Source organism: Haematobia irritans, chromosome 5, assembly GCF_050003625.1.
Source record: "Haematobia irritans isolate KBUSLIRL chromosome 5, ASM5000362v1, whole genome shotgun sequence".
Classification (NCBI taxonomy): domain Eukaryota; kingdom Metazoa; phylum Arthropoda; class Insecta; order Diptera; family Muscidae; genus Haematobia; species Haematobia irritans.
In genome coordinates, this window is record NC_134401.1 from 103,308,456 (window position 1) to 103,335,523 (window position 27,068).

The following is a 27,068-nucleotide window of genomic DNA, read 5'->3' on the forward strand; positions in this document are numbered from 1 at the left end:
ATCGACTCCATATGGACAAACATACAATGTTAAGAATGTTTAATATGTCATCGGTAACTGTTACCACAAGCCATGTTATTCGATTGTGTAGGACAGTCTTTAGTAGTACTTTGTACGCAGTCCGTGATGGATGGTACATAAGATTCGTCCTGGCCGAACTTTGTAAAGATATATTCACACTCAAAAAAAAGGCACTAAAGTCATCGTTAACTGTTACCACAAACCATGTTATTCGATTGTGGACGATAGTCTTTAGTAGTACTTTGTACGCAGTCCGTGATGGATGGTACATAAGATTCGTCCTGGCCGAACTTTTGGCCGTATTTACTCGTTCAGATATAATCACATTCAAAAAAAGGCCACTAAAACCTTGACTTCGAAGTAACCACTTTTCGGATCGGGCATACATAATAATTGGAAATACATAGAAACTTTTTCGACTACCCAATATATGAAAAGACGGACGGACATACACAGGGCTTCGGTCTGGTATGTATTTTATGAGGTATAAAACCAGTAGTCTGGTAGATACAGTGTGGGTAACAGAAGAGTCCGCAGCTTAACCTTTTTTTGCCTTTTCCTTGGGTTTAATTGTTTCATTTGATATCTATACAAAAAAAAAAAAAACATATGTATTGTTCTCTTAAAATTTCAATTGGAAATTAATGTAAAAAGTATTTTTCTCATCAAATATTTATATGAAAAACTCATATCAATTTCCATAGGCCACTTGACATTTATTATTCTTCTGATACAAAAAAAAAAAAAAAAAACTTAATTGCCACTACATACATAGTGAGATAACATAAATGCAAAAAACACAAATTAAAACAGAAATGGAAATTAATTACAATTAAAATGAATGGATGAATAATGAGTGAAAATTCTCTACTAGGGAATAGCATGAAGAGATGCAAGAATTGCAGCAGAATAGTAAAGCAAAGATAGGTGTGTGGGTGAGGCGTGAAAAGGACTTCGAAAGACCCCTACACGCACACACTCATACACACAACTGTATAAAATCTTACCGAGACCTGAGTGGCAGTATAGGAATTGGCCCGCGGACGATTACTTAAGAACACTGTACGCCAACGTCGTTTCACTTGGGCAATGACTTCACCATTGAAAAAGCAAAAGAATGTTGCCACACAAAGACCCTGAAATGAAAAGATTAAACAAATGTATATTAGAGTTCCCGTTGTAACGTATCGAAATATCGATTTTGGAGTATATATTACAATATATTCTTGATCAGGAGAGATTCTAAGACGATCTAACGATGTTCGTCTGTCTGTCCGTTGTAATCACGTGACAGCTTTAAAAATCGAAGTATAGTTCTGAAATTTGGCACAGATACCTTCATATACACTGGCACTGATAGAACCCCCATAAACACTGCCAAAGCAAAAAAAAAAAAAAATATTGTCGTACAGTCCAGTGACCCCACCAGGAAGGAAATTTTTGGATAATTAAAAAAAAAATTAACTAAGCCGCATCTTTTGATCGGAATCAATACACAAATTTTTAAGGGGAGACCAAAGTCTTCGATCCGAGAAAAAAAATTTTTTCGGCGTAAACTTATTTTACGACTGATTTCTTGGGCTTCTAGGCACCGCAATTTTTTTCCAATTTTATTGAATTTTGAAATCTAGTGGTATTGTGGAGGTGCGCCGAAAATGGTATATCCCCCACACAGAAAAAATATTGTCGTGAGACTAGAAATTTCACGTCCTTAAAATACGAATGCGAATTTTGCTTATCATAGATGACGCACATCTCTGATAAATAAATAAAATAAAATAAAAATGATAAAAAATAAACAAGTATATACGGCCGTAAGTTCGGCCAGGCCGAATCTTATGTACCCTCCACCATGGATTGTGTAGAAACTTCTACCAAAGACCGTCATCCACAATCGAACTAACTTAACTTCGTTTTCTAAATTGTGAGTCAGTCCATACGTGGTATATATTAGACAAAAAATGTATGTAAATATAGGTAAGTCCACAAATAATTACGAATCGATATGGACTTTTGCACGGTACGTAGAGAGCCAGAATTGAATATGGGGATTATATGCAATTATGAACTTGATATGGACTAATTTTTGTGTGATTGGGGATCGATTTATCTGAGGGCTATATATAACTATAGACCGTATGGTTGTTAACGACCCTAACTAGCGCACAGTACCAAATTTGAACCGAATCCGATGAATTTCGCTTCTCCAAAAGGCACCGGAGGTCAAATCTGGGGATCGGTTTATATGGGAGCTATAAATAATTATGGACTGATATGAACCAATTCCTGCATGGTTGTTGGATACCATATACTAACATCACGTACCAAATTTCAACTGAATCAGATGAATTTTGGTCTTCCAAGGGGCTCAGGAGGTCAAATCTGGAGATCGGTTTATATGGGGGCTATATATAATTTTTGACCGATGTGGACCAATTTCTGCATGGTCATTAGAGAACATGTACTAACACCATGTACTTAATTTCAGCCGGATCGGATGAAATTTGCTTCTCCGAGAGGGTCCGCAAGCCAAGTCGGGCAATCGGTTTATATGGGGGCTATATATAATTATTGACCGATGTGGACCAATTTTTGCATAGTTGTTAGAGACCATATGCTTACACCATGTACCAAATTTCAGCCCGATCGGATAAAATTTGCTTCTCTTAGAGGCTCCGCAAGCCAAATCGGGGGATCGGTTTATATGGGGGCTATATATAATTATGGACCGATGTGGACCAATTTTTGCATGGTTGTTAGATATACTAACACCATGTACCAAATTTCAGCCAGATCGGATGAAATTTTGTTTGACTAAGATCAAAATTTCTATAGAAATGAAAATTAGATACAATTTTCTATACAAATAAAATTTTGACAAAATTTTCAATAGAAATGCAATTTTGAAAAATTTTTTTATAGAAACAAAATTTTGACAAAGTTTTTTATAGAAATAAAATGTTTACAAAATTTTCTATAGAAATAAAATATTGACAAAATTTTCTATAGAAATAAAATTTTAACAAAATTTTCAATAGAAATACAATTTTGACAAAATGTTCTATAGACATAAAATTTGGAAAATTTTCTATAGACACAAAATTTTGAAATATTTTTATAGAAATAAAATTTAGACAAAATTTTTTATAGAAATAAAATTTTGGAAAAAATTTCTATAGAAATAAAATGTTGGAAAACTTTTCTATAGAAATAATTTTGACAAAACATTCTATAGAAATAAAATTTTGACAAAATTTTTAGAGAAATAAAATTCCGACAAAATTTTGTATAGAAATAAAATTTTGACAACGTTTTCAATAGAAACAAATTTTTGACAAAATTTTCTATAGAAATAAAAATTAGACAAAATTTTTATAGAAACAAAATTTTGACAAAATTATCTATAGAAATAAAATTATAACAAAATTTTCTATAGAAAAAAAATTTGACAACATTTCTATAGAAATAATCGACAATATTTTCTATAGAAATAAAATCTTTACAAAATTTTCTATAGAAATAAAATTTTTACAAAATTTTCTATAGAAATAAAATTTTGACAAAATTTTCTATAGAAATAAAATTTTGACAAAATTTTCTATAGAAATAAAATTTTTACAAAATTTTCTATAGAAATAACATTTTGACAAAGTTTTCGATAGAAATAAAAATTTTGACAAAATTTTCTATAGACATGCAATTTTGCAAAATTTCTATAGACATACAATTTTGAAAAATTTATATAGAAATAAAATTATGAAAAAATTTTAACAAAATTTTCTATTGAAATAAAAATTAGACAAAAATTTTATAGAAACAAAATTTTGACAAAATTTTCTATAGAAATAAAATTGTAACAACATTTGCTATAGAAATAAAATTTTGACAACATTTCTATAGAAATAATCGACAATATTTTCTATAGAAATAAAATTTTTACAAAATTTTCTATAGAAATAAAATTTTGACAATATTTTCTATAGAAATATAATTTTGACAAAATTTTCTATGGAAATAAGATTTTGGCCATATTTTCTATAGAAATAAAATTTTGACAAAATTTTCTATAGAAATAAAATTTTGAAAAAATTTTCTATAGAAATAAAATTTTGAAAACATTTTCTATAGAAATAACATTTTTACAAATCTTCTACAAAAATAAAATGTTGACAATAATTTCTATAAATGTCAGTATTAAGCCGACATCTTTAAGAATTTTAATTTTCGTTTTAGGTCATTGTATTAAAGTTCATTGTGGGTAAGTTCTTCCTTTTTGTAGAAGTAGCAATTTTCCCCTGTTGGTGCAAGCTACAAGTATTAAAAACTTCGACACATATATAATTCATGGGATATTTATACACCCAAATAAATTGTCGCTATTAGGAAAGGTCATAAAAAATAATTAAACTTTTAAAATATAATTATAAATCTTTTCTTTCGAAGGAACCGTTTTTATATTAACTAAATTGATCGAAAACTGAAAAATATTTTTTTTTTTTTTTGTAAAATTTTCTTCAAAATTTGCTAGACTATTTTTGGGTCAAGTAGCAACCGTGTTCGAAATCAATATCAAAATCAATACTGCAAGGACAACATCTTTAAAACCGGGTAAACAAAATAATTATATTTTATAAATTTTCTTAAATATGTCGAAAAAGGGTTACACATTTTTTTCCATTTCGGCACTTGTGATATAGTTTAGTAATAGTTTAGATATAGTTTAGTTACAAATTTCAAAAGTTAATGTAGTTTTTCTTCCAGGGGGATTCATTTCTTAGTGTAAACGTTCCTACTTGTTTGTTTTGTTTGCTATTAATCTACTTGACTAAATTACCAGTTTTAAGCTGAATTTTGTAAGTCCTGGAAACTAACAATTTCATGGTAGTAAAGTTTTCAAAGAAACTCTGTTTAAAGAGGAAAATATAAAAGGACATTCGAACATTAGAACTTTGTAACTGTAAGTAACAAAAAAAGGAACCCCATAATACGAAGCAACCACCATATCATGGAGTCACAGCACAAATGTGTTCCCCATAGATATAAAACCATAACACCCATCAAGGGGAGACTAAGTATACCATTCCAGTAATGGATGGCTTAACTTAAGCGACCACATTGCAATGATGTATACGGAAGCGGTTGGCTTTGTGGGTAAGAAAAGTAGTAAAGAACATTGCCCCAAGTGAAAATGCGTTTGATATGTAACGAAGGATATCTTCTACCACTTCCCTTTTTTACACAGGATTGTGTAGAAATCTTTAAAAATGTGCGTTTATATTTGACTTTAAAAAGGCGTAACTTCAACACATAAAAACAAAAACAAAACGCTGAACAATTGAATGCTTGCGTATGGATGGGCAAAGTGCTTTCAACAAATTTGGTCGATGGTGAACAGCCCACGAAAATGTATCGTCTATTTGAATAATTGTCTCTTTTCTGTGGTATTTAGGGTTCATTTGTTGGAGATTTTCCCACAATGAACGTTTTGGGTTGAAATAGCAATTATTCACTTAACAAGGGAAATTTCTTCTAGGATGTGACCCATTTCAGCTAAGAGTTTCCATAAATCATTAAGTAAAGATTATCTCTTTACTTAATGATTTATTTCAATAAATTTCCTGATAATTAACACATGCTTATGTATGTTAAAGTGGGGTTATTACAAGAAACTAATAATAAGAGAGAGATAAAAATAGAATAAAAACGTTGTGAATAAAGTAAAGGAGTAGGTGGAATTCTGATGAGGGACGGATACAGAATTCTGTTTCGAGCAGCCCGAGCGCAAATTTTTCTGGACTCTGGCAAGCCAAAATATTTTTCTATATGGTGAGTCATGCCCCCGATACCATCCTCAGTGTACATCTCTGGTTTTATGGCATATTTTGTCAAAAAAAAAATCTATAGATAATTATGTCAAAATTTTAGTTCTATAGAAATTTTATTTTTATAGAAAATTTTGTCAAAATTTTATTTCTATACAAAATTTTATTCCTAGAGAAAATTTTGTCAAAATTTTATTTCTATCTGTCACTTTTGTCAAAATTTTATTCCTATAGAAAATTTTGTCAAAATTTTATTTCTATAGAAAATTTTGTAAAAATTTTATTTCTATAGAAAATTTTGTCAAAATGTTATTTCTATAGAAGATTTTGTCAAACTTTTATTTTATATAGAAAATTTTGTCAAAATCATACTTATATAGAAATTTTTGTCAAAATTTTATTTCTATAGAAATTTTTGTCAAAATTTTATTTCTATAGAAAATTTTGTCAAAATTTTATTCTATAGAAAATTTTGTCAAAATTTTAACGTTGTGAATAAAGTAAAGGAGTAGGTGGAATTCTGATGAGGGACTGATACAGAATTCTGTTTCGAGGAGCCCGAGCGAAAAATTTTCTGGACTCTGACAAGCCAAAATATTTTTCTATATGGTGAGTCATGCCCCCGATACCATCCTCAGTGTACATATCTGGTTTTAAGGCATATTTTGTCAAAAAAAATTTTCTATAGATAATTATGTCAAAATTTTAGTTCTATAGAAATTTTTTTCAAAATTTTATTTTTATAGAAAATTTTGTCAAAATTTTATTTCTATACAAAATTTTATTCCTAGAGAAAATTTTGTCAAAATTTTATTTCTATCTGTCAATTTTGTCAAAATTTTATTCCGATAGAAAATTTTGTCAACATTTTATTTCTATAGAAAATTTTGTACAAATTTTATTTCTATAGAAAATTTTGTCAAAATTTTATTTCTATAGAAAATTTTGTCAAACTTTTATTTTATATAGAAAATTTTGTCAAAATCGTATTTATATAGAAATTTTTGTCAAAATTTTATTTCTATAGAAATTTTTGTCAAAATTTTATTTCTATAGAAAATTTTGTCAAAATTTTATTCTATAGAAAATTTTGTCAAAATTTTATTTCTATAGAAAATTTTGTCAACATTTTATTTCTGTAGGCAGTATTGTCAAAATTATATTTCTATTTGTCAAAATTTTATTTCTATATGTCAATTTTGTCAACATTTTATTTCTATAGAAAATTTTGTCAACATTTTATTTCTATAGAAACTTTTGTCAAAATTTTATTTCTATAGAAAGTTTTGTCAAAATTTTATTTCTATAGAAAATTTTGTCAAAATTTTATTTGTAGAGATAATTTTGCCAACATTTAATTTCTATAGAAAATTTTGTCAAAATTTTATTTCTATAGAAAATTTTATCAACATTTTATTTCTATAGAAGATTTTGTCAAAATTTTATTTCTATAGAAAATTTTGTCAAAATTTTATTTCTCTAGAAAAATTTGTCAAACTTTTATTTCTATAGAAAATTTTATCAAAATTTTATTTCTATAAAAAATGTTGTCAAAATTTTATTTCTATAGAAAATTTATTCAAAATTTTATTTCTATAGAAAATTTTGTCAAAATGTTGTTTCTATAGAAAATTTTGTCACGATTTTATTTCTAAAGAAAATTTTGTCAAAATTTTATTTCTGTAGACAATTTTGTCAAAATTTTATTTCTATAGAAAATTTTGTCAACATTTTTTTCTGTAGACAATATTGTCAAAATTTTATTTCTATTTGTCAAAATTTTATTTCTATTTGTCAATTTTGTCAAAATTTTGTTTCTATAGAACATTTTGTCAAAATTTTATTTCTATAGAAATTTTTGTCAAAATGTTATTTCTATAGAAAATTTTTTTCACTATTTTATTTCTATAGAAAATTTTGTAAAAATTTTATTTCTATAGAAAATTTTGTCAAAATTTTATTTGTATAGAAAGTTTTGTCAAAATTTTTATTCTGTAGAAAATTTTGTCGAAATTTTATTTCCATAGAAAATTTTGTCACGATTTTATTTCTAAAGAAATTTTTGTCAACATTTTATTTCTATAAAAATTTTATCAAAAATTTTTACAAAATCTACCAAAACATCAAGAATTCTACAAATCTACCAAGCAGTAAAAAATCTATCATTTTTGGTAGAATTCTACCAATTGTGGTAACCGTGATTGAGATCCGGAGATTTTGGTGCTCATTATGCAGTAGTAATGAAGCGAGTCATATCCTTTTTAAGACATTTTTGGTGAACATTTTTGGTTCTGGTCTGTTGGCATAATGTTTGGCTGTCCAGGGCTGCAATACTGTCTTTTAGATTGTTTTCTACATAATATTCGGCATTTATACTTAGCCCTAGGGTCGATGGTCGAGCTTGTGATCTGGTGACAAACTTCACAGGTGATCTCTTTGGCGATTTGGAATTGCTTCTTAAAACCAAATCCGATAACTCACCACTTTCCTGCAAGCGAAGCAACTCCTTGGTTTGTTCCAGTCCCACTTCTTGTGTACATCGGTAAGTTCTTGCTGGAGGGGATTAGCAACAGCCACTGTGGTTTTCTAGGCTTGAATTCCATCATAAATAACTTTATTTCTGAATGCAATAGATTAACATGCTTTTTTGTATACTTGTAAACAATCAAACCTAACATAACATATCTGGTTAACACTATACCTAACCTAGACGGATGAAAAAGACTGTTTTTCATATGTTTGGCTATAAACATTATATGTTTGGAACACAAATTTTTAAACACAATACTTTTGAGTGCAATCATATAATGTTCATAAACTAGCATAACATGTTTGGGACATATATGTTAATATGTTAGAACATATTATGTTTGGGACATAAAATGTTTGTAAATATAATATGCTTGGATGCAAACATATAATAATTTAGAAATAGCCTATAAACATATATGTGTTTAGTAGCTTGGAGCGCTATTTAACAGGGAGCGATATTGAATTAAGTTGGTGGTTGTTGCTTGTTATTACAAAATTAACATTTTATTTTTCCTTGGGCAATTGATCAGCTACTTCTTTGATCCTTACAAACTGTGTGGTCCGCTGTTCGAATCCCCGTCCGGCAAAAGGTAAAATTAAAATAAAAAAAATCATAAAATTGAATAATTTCTTCTACAATGTTTGTATTATATATTTACAATCATAATGAATTATGAAAATAAACAGGTAATATAGGTGCTAACAACATAGGTTTTCGACCTGAATGCTCAAAATTTAGTTTCTGCCTAATTGTATATTCCCCCACATTTCTCACTTCCACGACATTTTTTAGTTCTTAGCACCTTTTTCTGTAATACAAACATTGTAGAAGAAATTATTCATTTTTTTTTATTTTAATTTTACGTTTTGCCGGACGGGGATTCGAACAGCGGACCAAACAGTTTGTAAGGATCAAAGAAGTAGCTGATCAATTGCCCAAGGAAAAATAAAATGTTAATTTTGTAATAACAAGCAACAACCACCAACTTAATTCAATATCGCTCCCTGTTAAATAGCGCTCCAAGCTACTAAACACATATATGTTTATAGGCTATTTCTAAATTAATATATGTTTGCATCCAAGCATATTATATTTACAAACATTTTATGTCCCAAACATAATATGTTCTAACATATTAACATATATGTCCCAAACATGTTATGCTAGTTTATGAACATCATATGCTTGCACTCAAAAATATTGTGTTTAAAAATTTGTGTTCCAAACATATAATGTTTATAGCCAAACATATGAAAAACAGTCTTTTTTCATCCGTGTAGCGGCCATATATATTTTTCATCGATCTGGTCATAATTGGCGTGTATATCAACCGATCTTCCTCAAATTCCGTACATCCGAATATTTTATGAGTCTCGAAAAACTTGCAAAATATCAGCCAAATAGGTTCAGATTTAGATATAGCTCCCATATATAGTTTTCGCCCGATTTACACTCATTTGCCCACAGAGGCCAATTTTTTGCTCCGATTTAGTTGAAATTTTGCATAGGGAGTAGAATTAGCATGGTAACTATGCGTGCCAAATTTGGTTGAAATCGGTTCAGATTTGGATATATATCCCATATATTGCTTTCGCCCGATTTAAACTCATATGACCACAGAGGCCAATTTTTAACTCCGATTTAGTTAAAATTTTGCACAGGGAGTAGAATTAGCATTGTAGCTATGAGTGCCAAATTTGGTTGACATCGGTTCAGATTTAGATATAGCTCCCATATATATGTTTTTCTGATTTCGACAAAAATGGTCAAAATACCAACATTTTCCTTGTTAAATCGTCACTGCTTAGTCGAAAAGTTGTAAGAATGATTCAGATTAAATGTTTCCCATATTTATACCCTGCGCCACACTGTGGAACAGGGTACAATAAAATTGTGTTCCACCCTAATGCATTAGCCAACATAAATTTTGAGTCTATAGATTTTGTAGAAGTCTATCAAATTCTGTCCAGATCGAGTGATATTTAAATGTATGTATTTGGGACAAACCTTTATATATAGCCCCCAACACATTTGACGAATGTGATATGGTATCGAAAATTTAGATCTACAAAGTGGCGCAGGGTATAATATAGTCGGCCCCGCCCGACTTTAGACTTCCCTTACTTGTTTTTTACTAAAATTGTGTTCCACCCTAGTGCATTAGCCAACTTAAATTTTGAGTCTATAGATTTTGTAGAAGTCTATCAAATTCTGTGCAAATCGAGTGATATTTAAATGTATGTATTTGGGACAAACCTTTATATATAGCCCCCAAAACATTTGACCGATGTGATATGGTATCGAAAATTTAGATCTACAAAGTGGTGAAGGGTATAATATAGTCGGCCCCACCCGACTTTAGACTTTACTTATTTGTTTTTACTATTTTTGATTATGCGATATTTTTGTCACATTCTTTTAAACTCTAATCTGCAATGTTATGTCACAACAGAACTTTGGCAAGACGTGTTTACAGTCATACTTCAATGCTTTGCAATTTGAAGCATTAACAGTTTTAGCGTCAAAGCACTTCTCTTTTATCCTTTTTCTCCTTTTCTTCAAACTTTTAAGATGCTGACAGGTTGTTTACAACATATAATAAAAGTTCACCTATATATCTTCCATATTACAAGAAAAAATGAAACCAGAGCACATAACAAACAGTCCGGAGAAAAGTGGTTGATATGTTTTTCTTTTTCAACAAGACTAAGTAAAGACGATTTTTTTTTTTTTGGTTTTTAATGTAGAAATTCAGTGTAAGAGTGTAATGGAGGACAAATAAAAGAAGCATTTATGGTTTCGTTTATACTTTAGATATATAAAAAAAAAAACAATGATATGCTCCTAATGCAAATACATCCATTTTAAGATTTATACCAGAATGAATACGGGTCTCTTTTTGACACTTGTATTCATTCTGAAATAAATTTATTTCATGAAATACAATCGTTTAGTAGTAAGGCTAGTATAGGAAAGCGGCGCCGACTAGATCATACTTTGTATGTTATCTCTTTGGAAAAGTGAGTTCAGTAAAGTATATCTTTAATTTGTATACCCTCCATGTGTGTTGCATACGGAATAACTTTGTCATTCCGTATGCAACACATCTTGTCTCAGACTCCATGAAGTATATACAGTGCTATTCAAAAAGATTTCCAACCCTTTCGCTTGTTAAATAGTAATTATAGTGAAAATAAAAATATTCAAAACAAGTCTTCAATGTAATTTTCTTGCTTATTACGGCAGTTTTAAAGATGTTAGGGAATAAGAAGAATAACGACAAATACTTTTTGATAATTTATAAACTTTGTTAATATAAACAGTTTTTATTTCTTCAAAAAATGTTCCATTATTACTAAATGTCCCATAGAGATCATCAGGCTTTAAAAAAAAAATTATTTAAAATTTCCCATAGGTTCTCTATAAAATTTAGGTCAGGCGACTGAGTAGATCAGTCAAAAATACACAATTTTTCACCGGAAATCCAAGGCCTTACCATCCTTGATATGTCCTTGGGGTCACTGTTACGGGAATTGGCACGAGCGCATAATATTTCTTCTTGCGCGCAAAGTAAGCTAGGGAAATTTATCATACATTCACATTGAATTGATATTAATTGTTTAAAAATCAATAATACAATTGAACTTATTTTGTGTTGATTTGAAATTTATAGCAAATTTTTACTAATTTGAAGTCGCTAATTTCAAATCTAATCATCATTTTTCTCTATCACCTCGACTTTTCGAGATATACCGTTATGTTCAAAATTAGGTCACTTCCACTACATATATTGGAATAACTTGAAAACGGTTCACCATATTAATTAAAAAGAAAAAAAAAAAAACAAGTATATATGGCAGTAAATTCGGCCAGGCCAAATCTTATGTACCCTCCACCATGGATTGCGTAGAAACTTCTACGAAAGACTGTCATCCACAATCGAATTACTTGGGTTATGGTATCTTAAAACTTCTTAACATCGTTTTCTAAATTGTGAGTTAGTCCATACGTGGTATATATATGGGAGCCACAGTGGTGCAATGGTTAGCATGCCCGCCTTGCATACACAAGGTGGTGGGTTCGATTTCTTCTTCGTCCGAACACCAAAAAGTTTTTCAGCGGTGGATTATCCCACCTCAGTAATGCTGCTGACATTTCTGAGGGTTTCAAAGCTTCTCTAAGTGGTTTCACTGCAATGTGGAACGTCGTTCGGACTCAGCTATAAAAAGCAGGTCCCTTGTCATTGAGCTTAACATGGAATCGAGCAGCACTCAGTGATAAGAGAGAAGTTCACCAATGTGGTATCACAATGGTCTGACACATAGATGGCGTCGCTAGTACTAACCTTCAAATGATTCGTGTCAAAATTGAACGTAAGTAAGTCAATTAGTTTGTGAGATAGAGCGTCTTTTGTGAAGCTACTTTTGTTATTGCCAAAAATGGAAAAAAGGAATTTCGTGCTTTGATAAAATACTGGTTTCTGAAGGGAAAAAAAATAAGGTGGAAGCAAAATCTTGGCTTAATAATGAGTTTCCGGACTCTGCCCCAGGGAAATCAACAATAATTGATTGGTATGCAAAATTCAAGCGTGGTGAAATGAGCACGGAGGAAGTCGAACGCAGTGGACGCCCGAAAGAGGTGGTTGCCGACGAAAACATCCACAAAATCCACAAAAGGATTTTGAAGTTGATGGAGATAGCAGAGGCCTTAAAGATATCAAAGGAACGTGTTGGTCATATCATTCATCAATATTTGGATATGCGGAAGCTCTGTGCAAAATGGGTGCCGCGCGAGCTCACATTTGACCAAAAACAACAACATGTCGATGATTCTTAGCAGTGTTTGCAGCTGTAAACTCGTAATACACCCGAGTGGAAATACTCAAAAGTCCGCTGGCAAAGTAATGGCCTCTGTTTTTTGGGATGCCCATGGAATAATTTTTATCGATTATCTTGAGAAGGGAAAAACCATCAACAGTGACTATTATATGGCGTTATTGGAGCGTTTGAAGGTCGAAATCGCGGCAAAACGGCCCCATATGTAGAAGAAAAAAGTGTTGTTCCACCAAGACAGCGCACCGTGCCACAAGTCATTGAGAACGATGGCAGAATTGGGCTTCGAATTGCTTCCCCACCTATCGTATTCTCCAGATCTGGTCCCCAGCGACTTTTTCTTGTTCTAAGACCTCAAAAGGATGCTCGCAGGGAAAAAATTTGACTGTAATGAAGAGGTGATCGCCGAAACTGAGGCCTATTTTGTGGCAAAACCGAAGGAGTACTACCAAAATGGTATCAAAAAATTGGAAGGTCATTATAATCGTTGTATCGCTCTTGAAGGGAACTATGTTGAATGATAAAAACGAATTTTAACAAAAAAATGTGTTTTTCTTTGTTAGACCGGGGACTTATCAGCCAAACTGTTATGGGGGCTATATATAATTATGACTGATATGAACCAATTCCTGCATGGTTATTGGATACCATATACTAACATTACGTACCAAATTTCAACCGAATCGGATGAATTTTGCTCTTCCAAGGGGATCCGGAGGTCAAATCTGGGGATCGGTTTATATGGGGGCTAAATATAATTATGCACCGATGTGGACCAATTTTTGCATGGTCATTAGATACCATATACCAACACCATGTACCAAAATTTCAGACAGCTCGGATGAAATATGTTTCTCTTAGAGGCTCGGCAAGCCAAATCGAGGGATCGGTTTATATGTAGGCTATATATAATTATGGACCGATGTTGACCAATTTTTGCATGGTTGTAAAGACCATATACTAACACCTTGTACAAAATTTCAGCCGGATCGGATGAAATTTGCTACTCTTAGAGGATCGGCAAGCCAAATTTGGGGGTTCGTTTTTATGGGAGCTATACGAAAAAGTGAACCGATATGGCCCATTTGCAATACCATCCGACTTACATCATTAACAACTACTAGTGCCAAGTTTCAAGTCGATAGTTTGTTTCGTTCGGAAGTTGATTTCAACAGACGGACGGACGGACATGCTCAGATCGACTCAGAATTTCATCACGACCCAGAATATATATACTTTATACTTTTCGATGTGTTACAAACGGAATGACAAAGTTAATATCCTATGGCGGAGGGTATAAAAAAGTAATGACATTTTTTATTAAAAATTTGTTGCAAACAATCAATTTTTTAATCAAATTAAAAACACAAGTCTGTTACGAAAGCAATTGAAAATAGTTACGGTTTTAATTAAAAACTTAATTGTGTTTTGCAATCAACATTAATTAAATTATTAATGAAATCAATTAAAATCTTAATTGAAATAGTACTTTTTTTATGCCCATTTAAAACTGTAGTCGTGATTGAAGACATTTCAATAAAAAAAATTAATTGAATCAATTAATTTCGTTATTGAAACAGAAAAAATTTGTGTGTGTGTACATTTCACCATGAAGGTGGTATCACTATTTTCTTGATGACACGATTCTCTTTTATATTTGAATTCGGTCTTCATGTGCAATGCCCTTTAAAAACGTCTTAAGAATTATGTAAATTTCTCACTTCATACTCGTCTTCAAGTAGAAATTAAGCCATGTTTGAAGTAAAACAAGTCTTTAAAATAAAGTTTTGAAAAACGTGTCCTACTTTTGAATGATTTTTTGTTCTATAGTGAAGATACAAAAGAGTCAACAAATTCAACAATTTCTGGAAGTAAAAATAATTTTTACTTCGAATCATTTGAAATACGTTATTTTACCGTATTTAAACGAAAAATTTAAAGTTCTTCTAATACTGAAACAAAAATGATTCTCATAAATCCAGAAACATTCGAACCGATCTTCTTGAGGGAAATGTTTCATTATATCCACCTCAAATTCTACTATTATCATGTAATTCGTTAATAGGAGATTTTCTCTTGGAACATTTTTTTTATATGATCCATGATGGTGGGTATTTAAGAAGGCCGAACTTATGGTCGTACTTGTTCGGATTTCGTTTAGAACATTTTCTCAAATTTTTATTTCTATGGCCGTATATACATCTTCGAATTTCGTTTAATAAGCTCAGCCTAACTAACATTTTTTTTGGAAAACAAATTTCTAGTAGTTTGTCGAAAACGTTTAAAACATGCCATCGTTGGTTACTCTTATCGCATTTAGATCTTTGCTTAAAAAGGACTTTCGTTTTGTGAGCTGAGTGTGTTTACATTAATCTCCTTGTCCACTTATACCTCAAGAACTGTAATTAAGTTCAAAGGACAACATACGTATCTGTAATGGTGAAAAATGTAATTAAAGCTCTTAAAACTTCAAGTAATGCTTGAGGGAAATGCAATTAAATAATGCTAATGAAGGTGTTAATGATAGAGAGCGATGCAATAAACTGTCCAAAAATGTAAATGTAAGCATTTAATATTGGAATAATTTGAGGATTAAGCAAAACGTCTTAAAACATAAAATGTGATTTTGAAAACATGAAGTAGGAAATTTTCTTATTTTCCAGGTAAGTTTGCCGAATATTAAATACTCAACAATTTAAATCAAATCAAGACGATCGGTCTAAATGGCCTTAAAGTGAAAGTTTCTACATACACAGAAAAAAATTTCACGAAAAATTTTCCAATTAATTGAGTTTTAAAAATATTCAATTAAAAATTTTATTGATTCAACAAATTTTTTAATTGAAACAAAAACTAATAGTATCAATTAATATTTTAATTGGATCAATTAATTTTTAATTGACTGTCAATTATTTTTTTAATTGATACTATCATTTCTGTGATTGCATACATTTCAATTACAAAATAATTGGATCAATTAATTTCGTGATTGAATCAGAAAGAATTTTTTTTGTGTGTATGGAGACTTCATTAGTGAAGGAAAAATGTGAAATTTGGAGAAATCATAAAAGTGTGCAAGAAAATCCGAAGCAATCTACATTCTCTAGACTAATAGAAAACATTACGTTCCAAAATCTTCAACGGACGGTAACAAAATGAACTGGAAACGTTCACAAAAAATCAAAACGGAATGTTCCTGATTTCGTTTACGGGCGTTCACTATTTCATGAACGATCTTCGTTTATTTTTGGCCATGAAAACTCTTAAAATATTCGTTAGCCGTTCTTATAGCAACTCCAAATGTGTATGGAGCAAACAAGGTAGCGTATTTTTATAAATTCGTAGTCATTACGTTTTCAGATCATGAACGCTGGTTTTCATACCCTACGTCACACTGTGGAACAGGGTATTATAAGTTAGTGCATATGTTTGCAACACCCAGAAGGAGACAAGATAGACACATGGTATCTTTGGCAAAAATGCTCAGGGTGGGCTCCTGAGTCGATATAGCCATGTCCGTCTGTCCGTGAACACATTGTTGTAATCTAGGTCGCAGTTTTAGTCCAATCGACTTCAAATTTGGCACAAGTATGTGTTTTGGCTCAGAATAGAACCCTATTGATTTTGGAAGAAATCGGTTCAGATTTAGATATAGCTCCCATATATATATTTCGCCCGATATGGACTTATAGGGCCCCAGAAGCCAGCGTTTTATCCCAATTTGCTTAAAATTTCGCACAAGAAGAACAATTAGTACTATAGTCAATTGTGCCAAATTTTATTGAAATCGGTTCAGATTTAGATATAGCTCCCATATATATCGTTCCCCCGATTTACACTCATATGACCACAGTGGCCAACCCTTTACTCCGATTTAATTGAAATTTTGCACAGGGAGTAGAATTAGCATTGTAGCTAAGCGTGCCAAATTTGGTTGAAATCGGTTCAGATTTAGATATAGCTCCCATATATATGTTTTTCTGATTTCGACAAAAATGGTCAAAATAACAACATTTTCCTTGTAAAATCGCCACTGCTTAGTCGTTGTTGTAAAAATGACTCTAATTTTCCTAAACTTCTAATACATATATATCGAGCGATAAATCATAAATAAACTTTTGCGAAGTTTCCTTAAAATTGCTTCAGATTTAAATGTTTCCCATATTTTTATACCCTGCGCCACACTGTGGAACAGGGTATTATAAGTTAGTGCATATGTTTGTAACACCCAGAAGGAGACGAGATAGACACATGGTGTCTTTGACAATAATGCTCAGGGTGGGTCTCTGAGTCGATATAACCATGTCCGTCCGTCCGTCCGTCTGTTTGTGAACACATTTTTGTGATCAAAGTCTAGGTCGCAATTTAAGTCCAATCGCCTTCAAATTTGGCACATGTTCTTAATTTGGGTCAGAATAGAACCCTATTGATTTTGGTAGAAATCGGTTCAGATTTAGATATAGCTCCCTTATATATATCTTTCGCCCGATATTCACTAATATGGACCCAGAAGCCAGAGTTTTATACCGATTTGCTTGAAATTTTGTACAAACATAACACTTAGTCGTATAGTCAAGTGTGAAAAATTTGATTGAAATCGGTTCAGATTTAGATATAGCTCCCATATATATCTTTCGCCCGATATGCAGTTATATGGACCCAGAAGCCAGAGTTTTATCCCGATTTGCTTGAAATTTTGCACAAGGAGTGCAATTGGTAGTATAGTTATGTGTGCCAAATTTGATTGAAATCGGTTCAGATTTAGATATAGCTCCCATATATATGTTTTTCTGATTTCGACAAAAATGGTCAAAATACCAACATTTTCCTTGTTAAATCGCCACTGCTTAGTCGAAAAGTTGTACAAATGACTCTAATTTTCATAAACTTCTAATACATATATATCGAGCGATAAATGATAAATAAACTTTTGCGAAGTTTCCTTAAAATTGCTTCAGATTTAAATGTTTCCCATATTTATACCCTTCACCTCTACTGTAGTACAGGGTATAATAAGTTTGTACATTTGTATGTAACGCCAAGAAATAGTGGTCATAGACCCATCTTTTAGTATACTGATCGGCTTAGAATTAAATTCTGAGTCGATTTAGCGATGTCCGTCTGTCTGTCTGTCCGTCCGTCCGTCTGTCTGTATATGTAATTTTGTGCACAAAGTACAGCTCGCATTGTAAGTCCGATCGTTCTCAAATTTGGCATAGGGCCGTTTCTTGGGACAGAGACAATCGCTATTGGTTTTGGAAAAAATCGGTTCAGATTTAGATATAGCTGCCATATATATTTATCTCCGATGTGGTCATAGTTAGCGTGTTTATCAACCGATTTTCTTAAATACCGTACATCCAAATATTTTATGAATCTCGAAAATCTTGCAAAATATCAGCCAAATCGGTTCAGATTTAGATATAGCTCCCATATATATCTTTCGTCCGATTTAGACTCATATGACCACAGAGGCCAAAGTTTACTACCGATCTTCGTAATCGTTTACTACCGATCTTCTACCAATGCTTGGTAAATTTGATTGAAATCGGTTCAAATTTAGATATAGCTCCCATATATATCTTTCGTCCGATTTGAACTTATATGGCCACAAAAGCCAGAGTTTTGCCGTGATTTATTTCAAATTTTGCACAAGGAGTACGTTCAATAGTATCGTTAAGTGTGTCAAATTTTGTTAAAATCGGTTCAGATTTAGATATAGCTCACATATATATCTTTCGCCCGATTTGGACTTATATGGTCTCAAAAGCCAGAGTTTTTCCCTGACTTACTTCTAATTTTGCACAAGCGGTACTTTTAACGATACTATTGTATGTGCCAAATATGGTCATAATCGATTCAGATTTAGATATAGCTCCCATATATATGTATTTCCTTCGATTTGAACTTATATGGCCTCAAAATCCAGGGTTTTGCCGTGATTTGCTTCAAATTTCGCACCAGGAGTACGTTTAGTAGTATAGGTAATTGTGGCAAATTTGGTTGAAATCGGTTCAGATTTAGATATGGCTCCCATATATATCTCCCGTCCGATTTGCGCTCATATGACCAGGGTGGCCAAAGTTATACTCCCATTTACGTGAAATTTCGCATAGATAGCAGAATTATTATTTTAACTATGCATGTCAAAGTTAGTCAAAATTGGTTCAGATTATATATAGCTCCCATATATACGTACACCAGAGTTGGGGAAATATAGTAGACTGTTTCATATTTTAGACACATTTTCAATGGGATTTTCCTCCAATTGACTGGATAGTTTCCTCAGAGAATACAAATATGGCCAAAATTTTCACACTTTACACAAAATTCTGTGATGATTTCCCCATATCTTAGCCATATCCTACACACTGCAATGCCAAAATTTCCACAGAACGGATGAGTTTTAAATAAGGCTCCAAGTCGCCCGACTAGACCAAATAATATATCACAACCAACACTTGACCACATATATTGGCGAGATCTAACCAATATCCTTGTAAAATCGCCACTGCTGAGTAGCAAAAATTGTAAATATTACTCTAATTGTCCTATATCTCGAATACATATGTATCGCCTGAAAAATCATAAATCTCTTTTGTACAATTACATTAAAATTTCTCTCGCTTCATATTTCCCATATTTTTTACTAACATTGTGTTTCATCCCAGGGCGTTAGCCGATTTAAATTTTAATTCTAGAGTTTTTGTAGAAGTACAAAAAATTGTTTCCATTAAAAGTATTTGTATCTGGAAATGCAAACCTTTATATAGCTCCCAGCAAATTTTAAGTAGTTGAGATGGTAACACAATTGTTTGTCTACATAGTGGTGAAGGGTATAATATAGTCGGCTCCGCCCAACTTTAGGCTTTACTTACTTGTTTTGACTAAAATTGTGTTTCACCCTAGTGCATTAGCCGACTTAAATTTTGAGTCTATAGATTTTGTAGAAGTCTATCAAATTCTGTCCAGATCGAGTGATATTTAAATGTATGTATTTGGGACAAACCTTTATATATAGCCCCAACACGGATGTGATATGGTATCGAAAATTTAGATCTACAAAGTGGTGCGGGGTATAATACAGTCGGCCCCGCCCGACTTTAGACTTTCCTTACTTGTTTTTTTTTAGAAAATTTTGTCAAAATTTTATTTCCATAGAAAATTTTGTTAAAATTTTACTTTTATAGATAATTTTGCTAAAATTGTACTTCAATAGAATTTTTCTCAACAGTTTATTTCTATACAAAATTTTCTCAAAGATTTATTTCTATTGAAAAGTTGTTCAAACTTTTATTTCTATAGAAAATTTTGCCTATAGAAAATTTTTTCTATAGAATTTGGAAAATTTTGTCTAAATTTTATTTCTATGGAATTTTTTTTTTTTCAAAATGTTATTTCTAGAGCAAATTTAGTAAAAATTGTATTTGTATGAAATATTTTATTTCATATTTCTTGTTCTGATTTCAGCTTAACCCTCAACTTGCAACAAAATAAACCCATTCAACTGCACTTAAATCGATGATTTGACATCAAAAATTCTACCAAACTGTTAAAAATCTATCATTTTTGGTAGAATTCTGCCAACTGTGGCAACCATGGTGGGCAAGGGAGCCACAGTGGTGCAATGGTTAGCATGCCCGCCTTGCATACACAAGGTCGTAAATTCGATTCCTGCTTCGACCGAACACTAAAAAGTTTTTCAGCGATGGATTATCCCACCTCAGTAATGCTGGTGACATTTCTGAGGGTTTCAATGATTCGCTAAGTGGTTTCAGTGCAATTTGGAACGCAGTTCGGACTCGGCTATAAAAAGGAGGTCCCTTGGCATTGAGCTTAACATGGAATCGGGCAGCACTCAGTGATATGAGAGAAATTCACCAATGTGGTATCACAATGCACTGAATAGTCTAAAGGAGCCTGATACATCGGGCTGCCACCTAACCTAACCTATGGTGGGCAAACGCAGTGATGCAATCTGCCAACTGAAAGCTCTATCGTAAAACTGGACATTTTTGATGTTATTCGTAATCAGAACTTTTTGATTATCGTAAGATTAGTTTTTACATCACCTCAAACAATTGCATTTTTGAGCACTCATAATATCCAGCTTATAGGCCTAACGTGGCACATGACTTCTGTTTTTTTTTTTTCTTAACGTAAAAAATAAGGTGAGAGTTCAACGTTTTCGACACCTGAAGATGCGATTAATAAGTTCAAAATTCATATTTTGGAGATACCTCAATCAGAGCGTTAAAATTGGTTCAAACGCATGCCAAAATTTATAAACCTTAATGGAGAACCCTCGTATCAGTCTGTATTTTAATATAAACCTTCTACAGACACATCCTAAGATTTTATTTCTCTCATATTCAGCTCGGGTCTAAAGGGTACTAACCAAATACCATATTCAATGAATTCCAATACTGATTCCAATCAGTTTTCATCACATCTGATGAAAGGGTTTCAAGCTACGTCTATTTATATAATTTTCAGAAGTATTTTTTCCTTTAATTTGCAATTTAAAAATCAATTAATAATTCTTTAAAAGCGTAAATAAATTTTATACAAGTGTAGTATTCTCCAAACGTAATTGCATGTTCTCTATTCTACCTGTTACATAAACAAAATTCGTATCGTTGTAAGACTTACCTGAAACGATGCTGTAAATGCTGATATTACTTCATAAGTATGCTCCAATGGATGTCCGGGATCCGGGTGGAAAGGAGTTACAATGTATTGTAACCCCAATAGAGGAACCAATAATAATGTGGCGCTGAAAACAAAAACCATTTGCATTAGCATGAATACCAGAAACTTTAATATAACATCGAGTTTATGAACTAAGTTAAGTATGGAACACAACATGAGAAAACATCCATAAAATGAGCTCAAGGAAACATTCAGGCGAGTAATTGATGGCCTTTTAAGACAGAGCAATCATTTGATGTTCACAACATGCAGAGAAGAGATTGGTTGGAAATCGGTGGTAGGAATGCAAACATTTGTTTTTTTTTTTTTGTATTTATTGCAGAGTGACTTATATGTATTGCAACCAACTTTAGGTTTGCTATTATTTCTAAACCGTACGTCTGGCACATGACAGATTTATTCCAGTGACAGTTCATTTTATTTTTTAAAAGTTTACAAAAGCATTTTGATTCAGAAATAAAGTAATCTGTAATCAAATTAAAGCGTGATAGTGTAATTACTTTATATGTGGCTGGAAACCCAAAAGTGGCTGTCGTTAGAGCCATCAAAAAAAATTGAAAATCAATAAAAAAAAAATTAAAAAAATATTAAAAAAAATAAAATTTCATGCCCGCTGGGATTTGAACCAGTGACGTTTAAATTTTTCACTCCCATGGAAGTTTTTTTGAGAAGGTTTTGCAAATTACGATAATTTTTATATATATATTTTTTTTTTATTTTTAATGGAAAAATATATTTACCCAGCAAAAAAACCTGCTGAATTTTCAGCAGCTTTGTAAGGAAAGTCAAAGTCAGTCAGCGGTTACCTCTGCGAGGAATTCACTGATGAATTTATAAGGAAATGTCCCACTTAAATGAGCTTCTCTTTTGTATGAAATTCAGCGCTTTCAGAAGCAGTACATTTACATGAGGAAATTGCAACTTTAGTGAGATGAAGAATGCAGATAATACTTTCGAATATTGGAACTATTATAGCGCTAAAATACTACCAGATAGCGGTAATATACTGCCTTTAAAAAATTATAAAATGAACACACATTAGTAACAGTCTTCTTTTTTTATAATTATACTAGCTGGAATCGGTCCACGTTGCTGGCCGCAAGAGATATTCTTAAGTTGAATTAAATTCAACAATACACAACATAAGAGAACACAAAATTAATTAAATCGTCCACAAAACACGTCTTTATCCTTCAAACACAATAAAAATAAATCAACTGATTTATTTTTATTAATATCTCTTCGGACAAAATTGTTCGTCGTGATAAAAGTCGTGATAAAAAAAACACACACACACAAAAAGCTCTTGCTTACAGAAGTGCAACTTGTTAAGCGAAGGAGGAAGCATCCGCTTACTCTACTGCAACGGAATTGCGCTAATTTCAGCACTTCAACAAATGTTTAACAAATTTTGCGTCTTCCGCTATAAACGAGGAACTTACTTACACCTTTAGAAGAAATAGTGCTGAATTATGCACTTACAACTTTGCACAGTATAGTAGTGCCTACAGTATGGACACTATTATTTAAGTGTTTCCAATTTTACAATTATTTTTGGCTGGGTATACAAAAATATATGAAAAAGGAAAATAAAAAAATAAAAAAGATGTATAACACAATTTTTTAAGTGTTTGCAAAAAAAAAAAAAAATGCTGCTGGTAAGATTTGAACCAGAGTGCTTTATTATACGTTCCACCATAGGATGGGGGTATATTAACTTTGTCATTCCGTTTGTAACACATCGAAATATTGCTCTAAGACCCCATAAAGTATATATTCTAGGTCGTGGTGAAATTCTAAGCATGCCCGTTCGTCCGTCCGTTGAAATTACGCTAACTTTAGAACGAAACAAGCTATCGAGTTGAAGCTTCGCACAACTATTTGTAATCGATGTAGGTCGGACGGTATTGCAACTGGGACATATCCGTTCACTTTTACGTATAGCCCCCATATAAACGGACACCCAAATTTGGCTTGCAGACCCTCTAAGAGCAGCAAATTTCATCCGATTGGTACATGGTGTTAGTATATGGTCCTAAACAACCATGCAAAAATTGGTCCTCATCGATACATAATTATATATAGCCCCCATATAAACCGATCCCCAGATTTGGCTTGCGGAGCCTCTAAGAGAAGAAAATTTCATCCGATCCGGCTGAAATTTGGTACATGGTGTTAGTATATCGTCTCTAATGACCATGAAACAATTGGTCCACATCGGTTCATAATTATATATAGCCCCCATATAAACCGATCCCCAGATTAGGCTTGCGGAGTCTCTAAGAGAAGAAAATTTCATCCGATCCGGCTGAAATTAGGTACATGGTGTTAGTATATTGTCTCTACCAACTATGCAAAAATTGGTCCACATCGGTGCATAATTATATATAGCCCCTATATAAACCGATCACCAGATTTGAGCCTCTTGGAAGACCAAAATTCATCTGATTCAGTTGATATTTGGTACATGGTGTTAATATATGGCCTCAAACACCCATGAAAAAATTGGTGGAAATAGGTCCATAATTATATGTAGCCGTCATATAAACCGATCCCCAGATTTTACCTCCGGCGCCCCTTGGAAGAGCAAAATTCATCCGATTCGGTTGAAATTTGGTACATGGTATTAGTATATGGTCTCTAACAACTATGCAAAAATTGGTCCACATCGGTCCCTAATTATATATAGCCCCCATATAAACCGATCCCCCGATTTGGCTTGCGGAGCCTCTAAGAGAGGCAAATTTCATCCCATCCGGCTGAAATTTGGTACACGATGTTAGTATTTCGTCTCTAATGACCATGCAACAATTGGTTCACATCGGTAATTATATACAGCCCCCATATAAACCGATCACCAGATGTGACCTCCGGAGCCTCTTGGAAGACCAAAATTCATCTGATTCAGTTGATATTTGGTAAGTGGTGTTAATATATGGCCTCAAACACCTATGCAAAAATTGGTCGAAATCGGTCATTAATTATATATAGCCCCCATATAAACCGATCCCCAGATTTGACCTCCGGAGCCCCTTGGAAGAGCAAATTTCATCCGATTCGGTTGAAATGTGGTACGTGATGTTAGTATATGGTATCCAACAACCATGCAGGAATTGGTTCATATCAGTCCATAATTATATATAGCCCCCATATAAACCGATCCCCCGATTTGGCTTGCGGAGCGTCTGAGAGAAGCAAATTTCATCCGATTCGGCTGAAATTTGGTACATGGTGTTAGTATATCGTCTCTAATGACCATGCAACAATTGGTCCACATCGGTCCATAATTATATATAGCCCCCATATAAACCGATCCCCAGATTTGGCTTGCGGAGTCTCTAAGAGAAGAAAATTTCATCCGATCCGGCTGAAATTAGGTACATGGTGTAAGTATATGGTCTCTAATGACCATGCGAAATTCATCCGATTCGGTTGAAATTTGGTACGTGATGTTAGTATATGGTATCCAACAACCCTGCAGGAATTGGTTTATATCAGTCCATAATTATATATAGCCCCCATATACACCGATCCCCAGATTTGACCTCCGGTGCCTTTTGGAGAAGCAAAATTCATCCGATCTGGTTGAAATTTTGTACGTGGTTGTAGTATATGATATTTAACAACCATGCCAAAAGTGGTCCATATCAGTCCATAATCATATATAGCCCCCATATAAACCGATCCCGAGATTTGGCTTGCGGAGCCTCTTGGCGGAGCAAATTTCATCCGAGTCAGTTGAAATTTGGTACATTGTGCTAGTATATGGCCGTTAACAACCATGCCTAACTAGGTCCACATAGGTGTATAGTTATATATAGCCCTCAGATAAATCGATCCCCAATCACACAAAAATTGGCCCATATTAAGTTCATAATTGTATATAGCCCCCATATAAGCGACCCCCATATTTCAATTCTGGCTCCCTACGTACCGTGCAAAAGTCCATATCGATTCGTGGTTATTCGTAGTCTTACCTACACATACCTTTTTTGTCTAATATATACCACGTATGGACTAACTCAAAATTTAGAAAACGATTTATATTAAGATACCACAATAATTCGATTGTGGATGACAGTCTTTCGCAGATGTTTCTACGCAATCCATGGTGGAGGGTAGATAAGATTCGGCCTGGCCGAACTTACGGCCATATATACTTGTTTTTTTTTTTTTCATTCATAATAATAAAGAACTTCTCAGGATGTAGTTAAAAAATTGAGTACTTCCGTCCTATGACAAGCCCATGTAAAATTCATTGGAGATGATCAATGTTTGTACTACTTCAGTTTTAGGGATGCCAGACGTGCTCTTTTTTACAAAATGTGCTCTTAAAACAAGATAGGCTAAAAGAGCACGCAAAAATGCTCTATTTTTAGTTAAGTACTCGTTTTGTGCTCTTTATGTGCATCACAACAAATATTACAATTCAATAAATGGTAAAAGTAAACTGAACATACGTAAATGTCACACTACGAGATTTTCCTACGCCGTTATTTTCTAATTAAATAGTGTTTTACTTTATAGATCAGAGTCGAAGAAGAGCACGTCGATGTTGCTTCTTCACTTTGAACTCTGTTCTAAATGTAAACAAACTTCATTCAATAACATTTTTCACAAAAACACCAAAAAATGACTTACAAAGTATTGTAAAAAAATTAGCTTGAGTTGAAAGTGGGTTATTTTATGTTTATGTTATGAACCTTTTTGTTATGTTTAAATGAATTATATTTCAATAAATTGGAATTAAATGTTTTAAACTTATTTGAAAAAGTGTGCTCTTTTTTCGTATGTGCTCTGTTTATAAGCTGAATGTGCTCTTTTTGCCTCTTCAAAATCTGGCATCCCTATTCAGTTTATCAATTATTAAATTTTTCATTTTTTATGAATGCCTTTTTCCACAAAACGAAAGGTCTTTACCAAGTGAGTGGTTTTGACATTTCAGTTCGACAAAATGCGAACGAATCGAGTTAAAGAAATCCAATTTTAGAGATTACGTTACGTCTTCGTTCGCATTGACTTTCGTTTCGATACCCCTTAGAGAAACCAACATAAGCTGTTTTTCGTTTTGTATGCGAACGAAGACTATAATTCGGATAGCAGAAATAGGCTGTTATTAAGAGAGCTTAGTCACTCTGAAATGTACTA

At 32.6% G+C, this 27,068-nt stretch overlaps 1 protein-coding gene across 1 annotated transcript in view; it reads right to left on the reverse strand.

Moving 5' to 3' along the window:
• Positions 1 to 27,068, reverse strand: part of Dh31-R (Diuretic hormone 31 Receptor) — a 489,695-nt gene that overhangs the window by 18,469 nt on the left and 444,158 nt on the right. Inside the window, 2 exon segments of the mRNA XM_075311907.1 lie at positions 1,029 to 1,157; positions 21,861 to 21,984. Coding sequence (XP_075168022.1) covers positions 1,029 to 1,157; positions 21,861 to 21,984 — 253 coding nt within the window.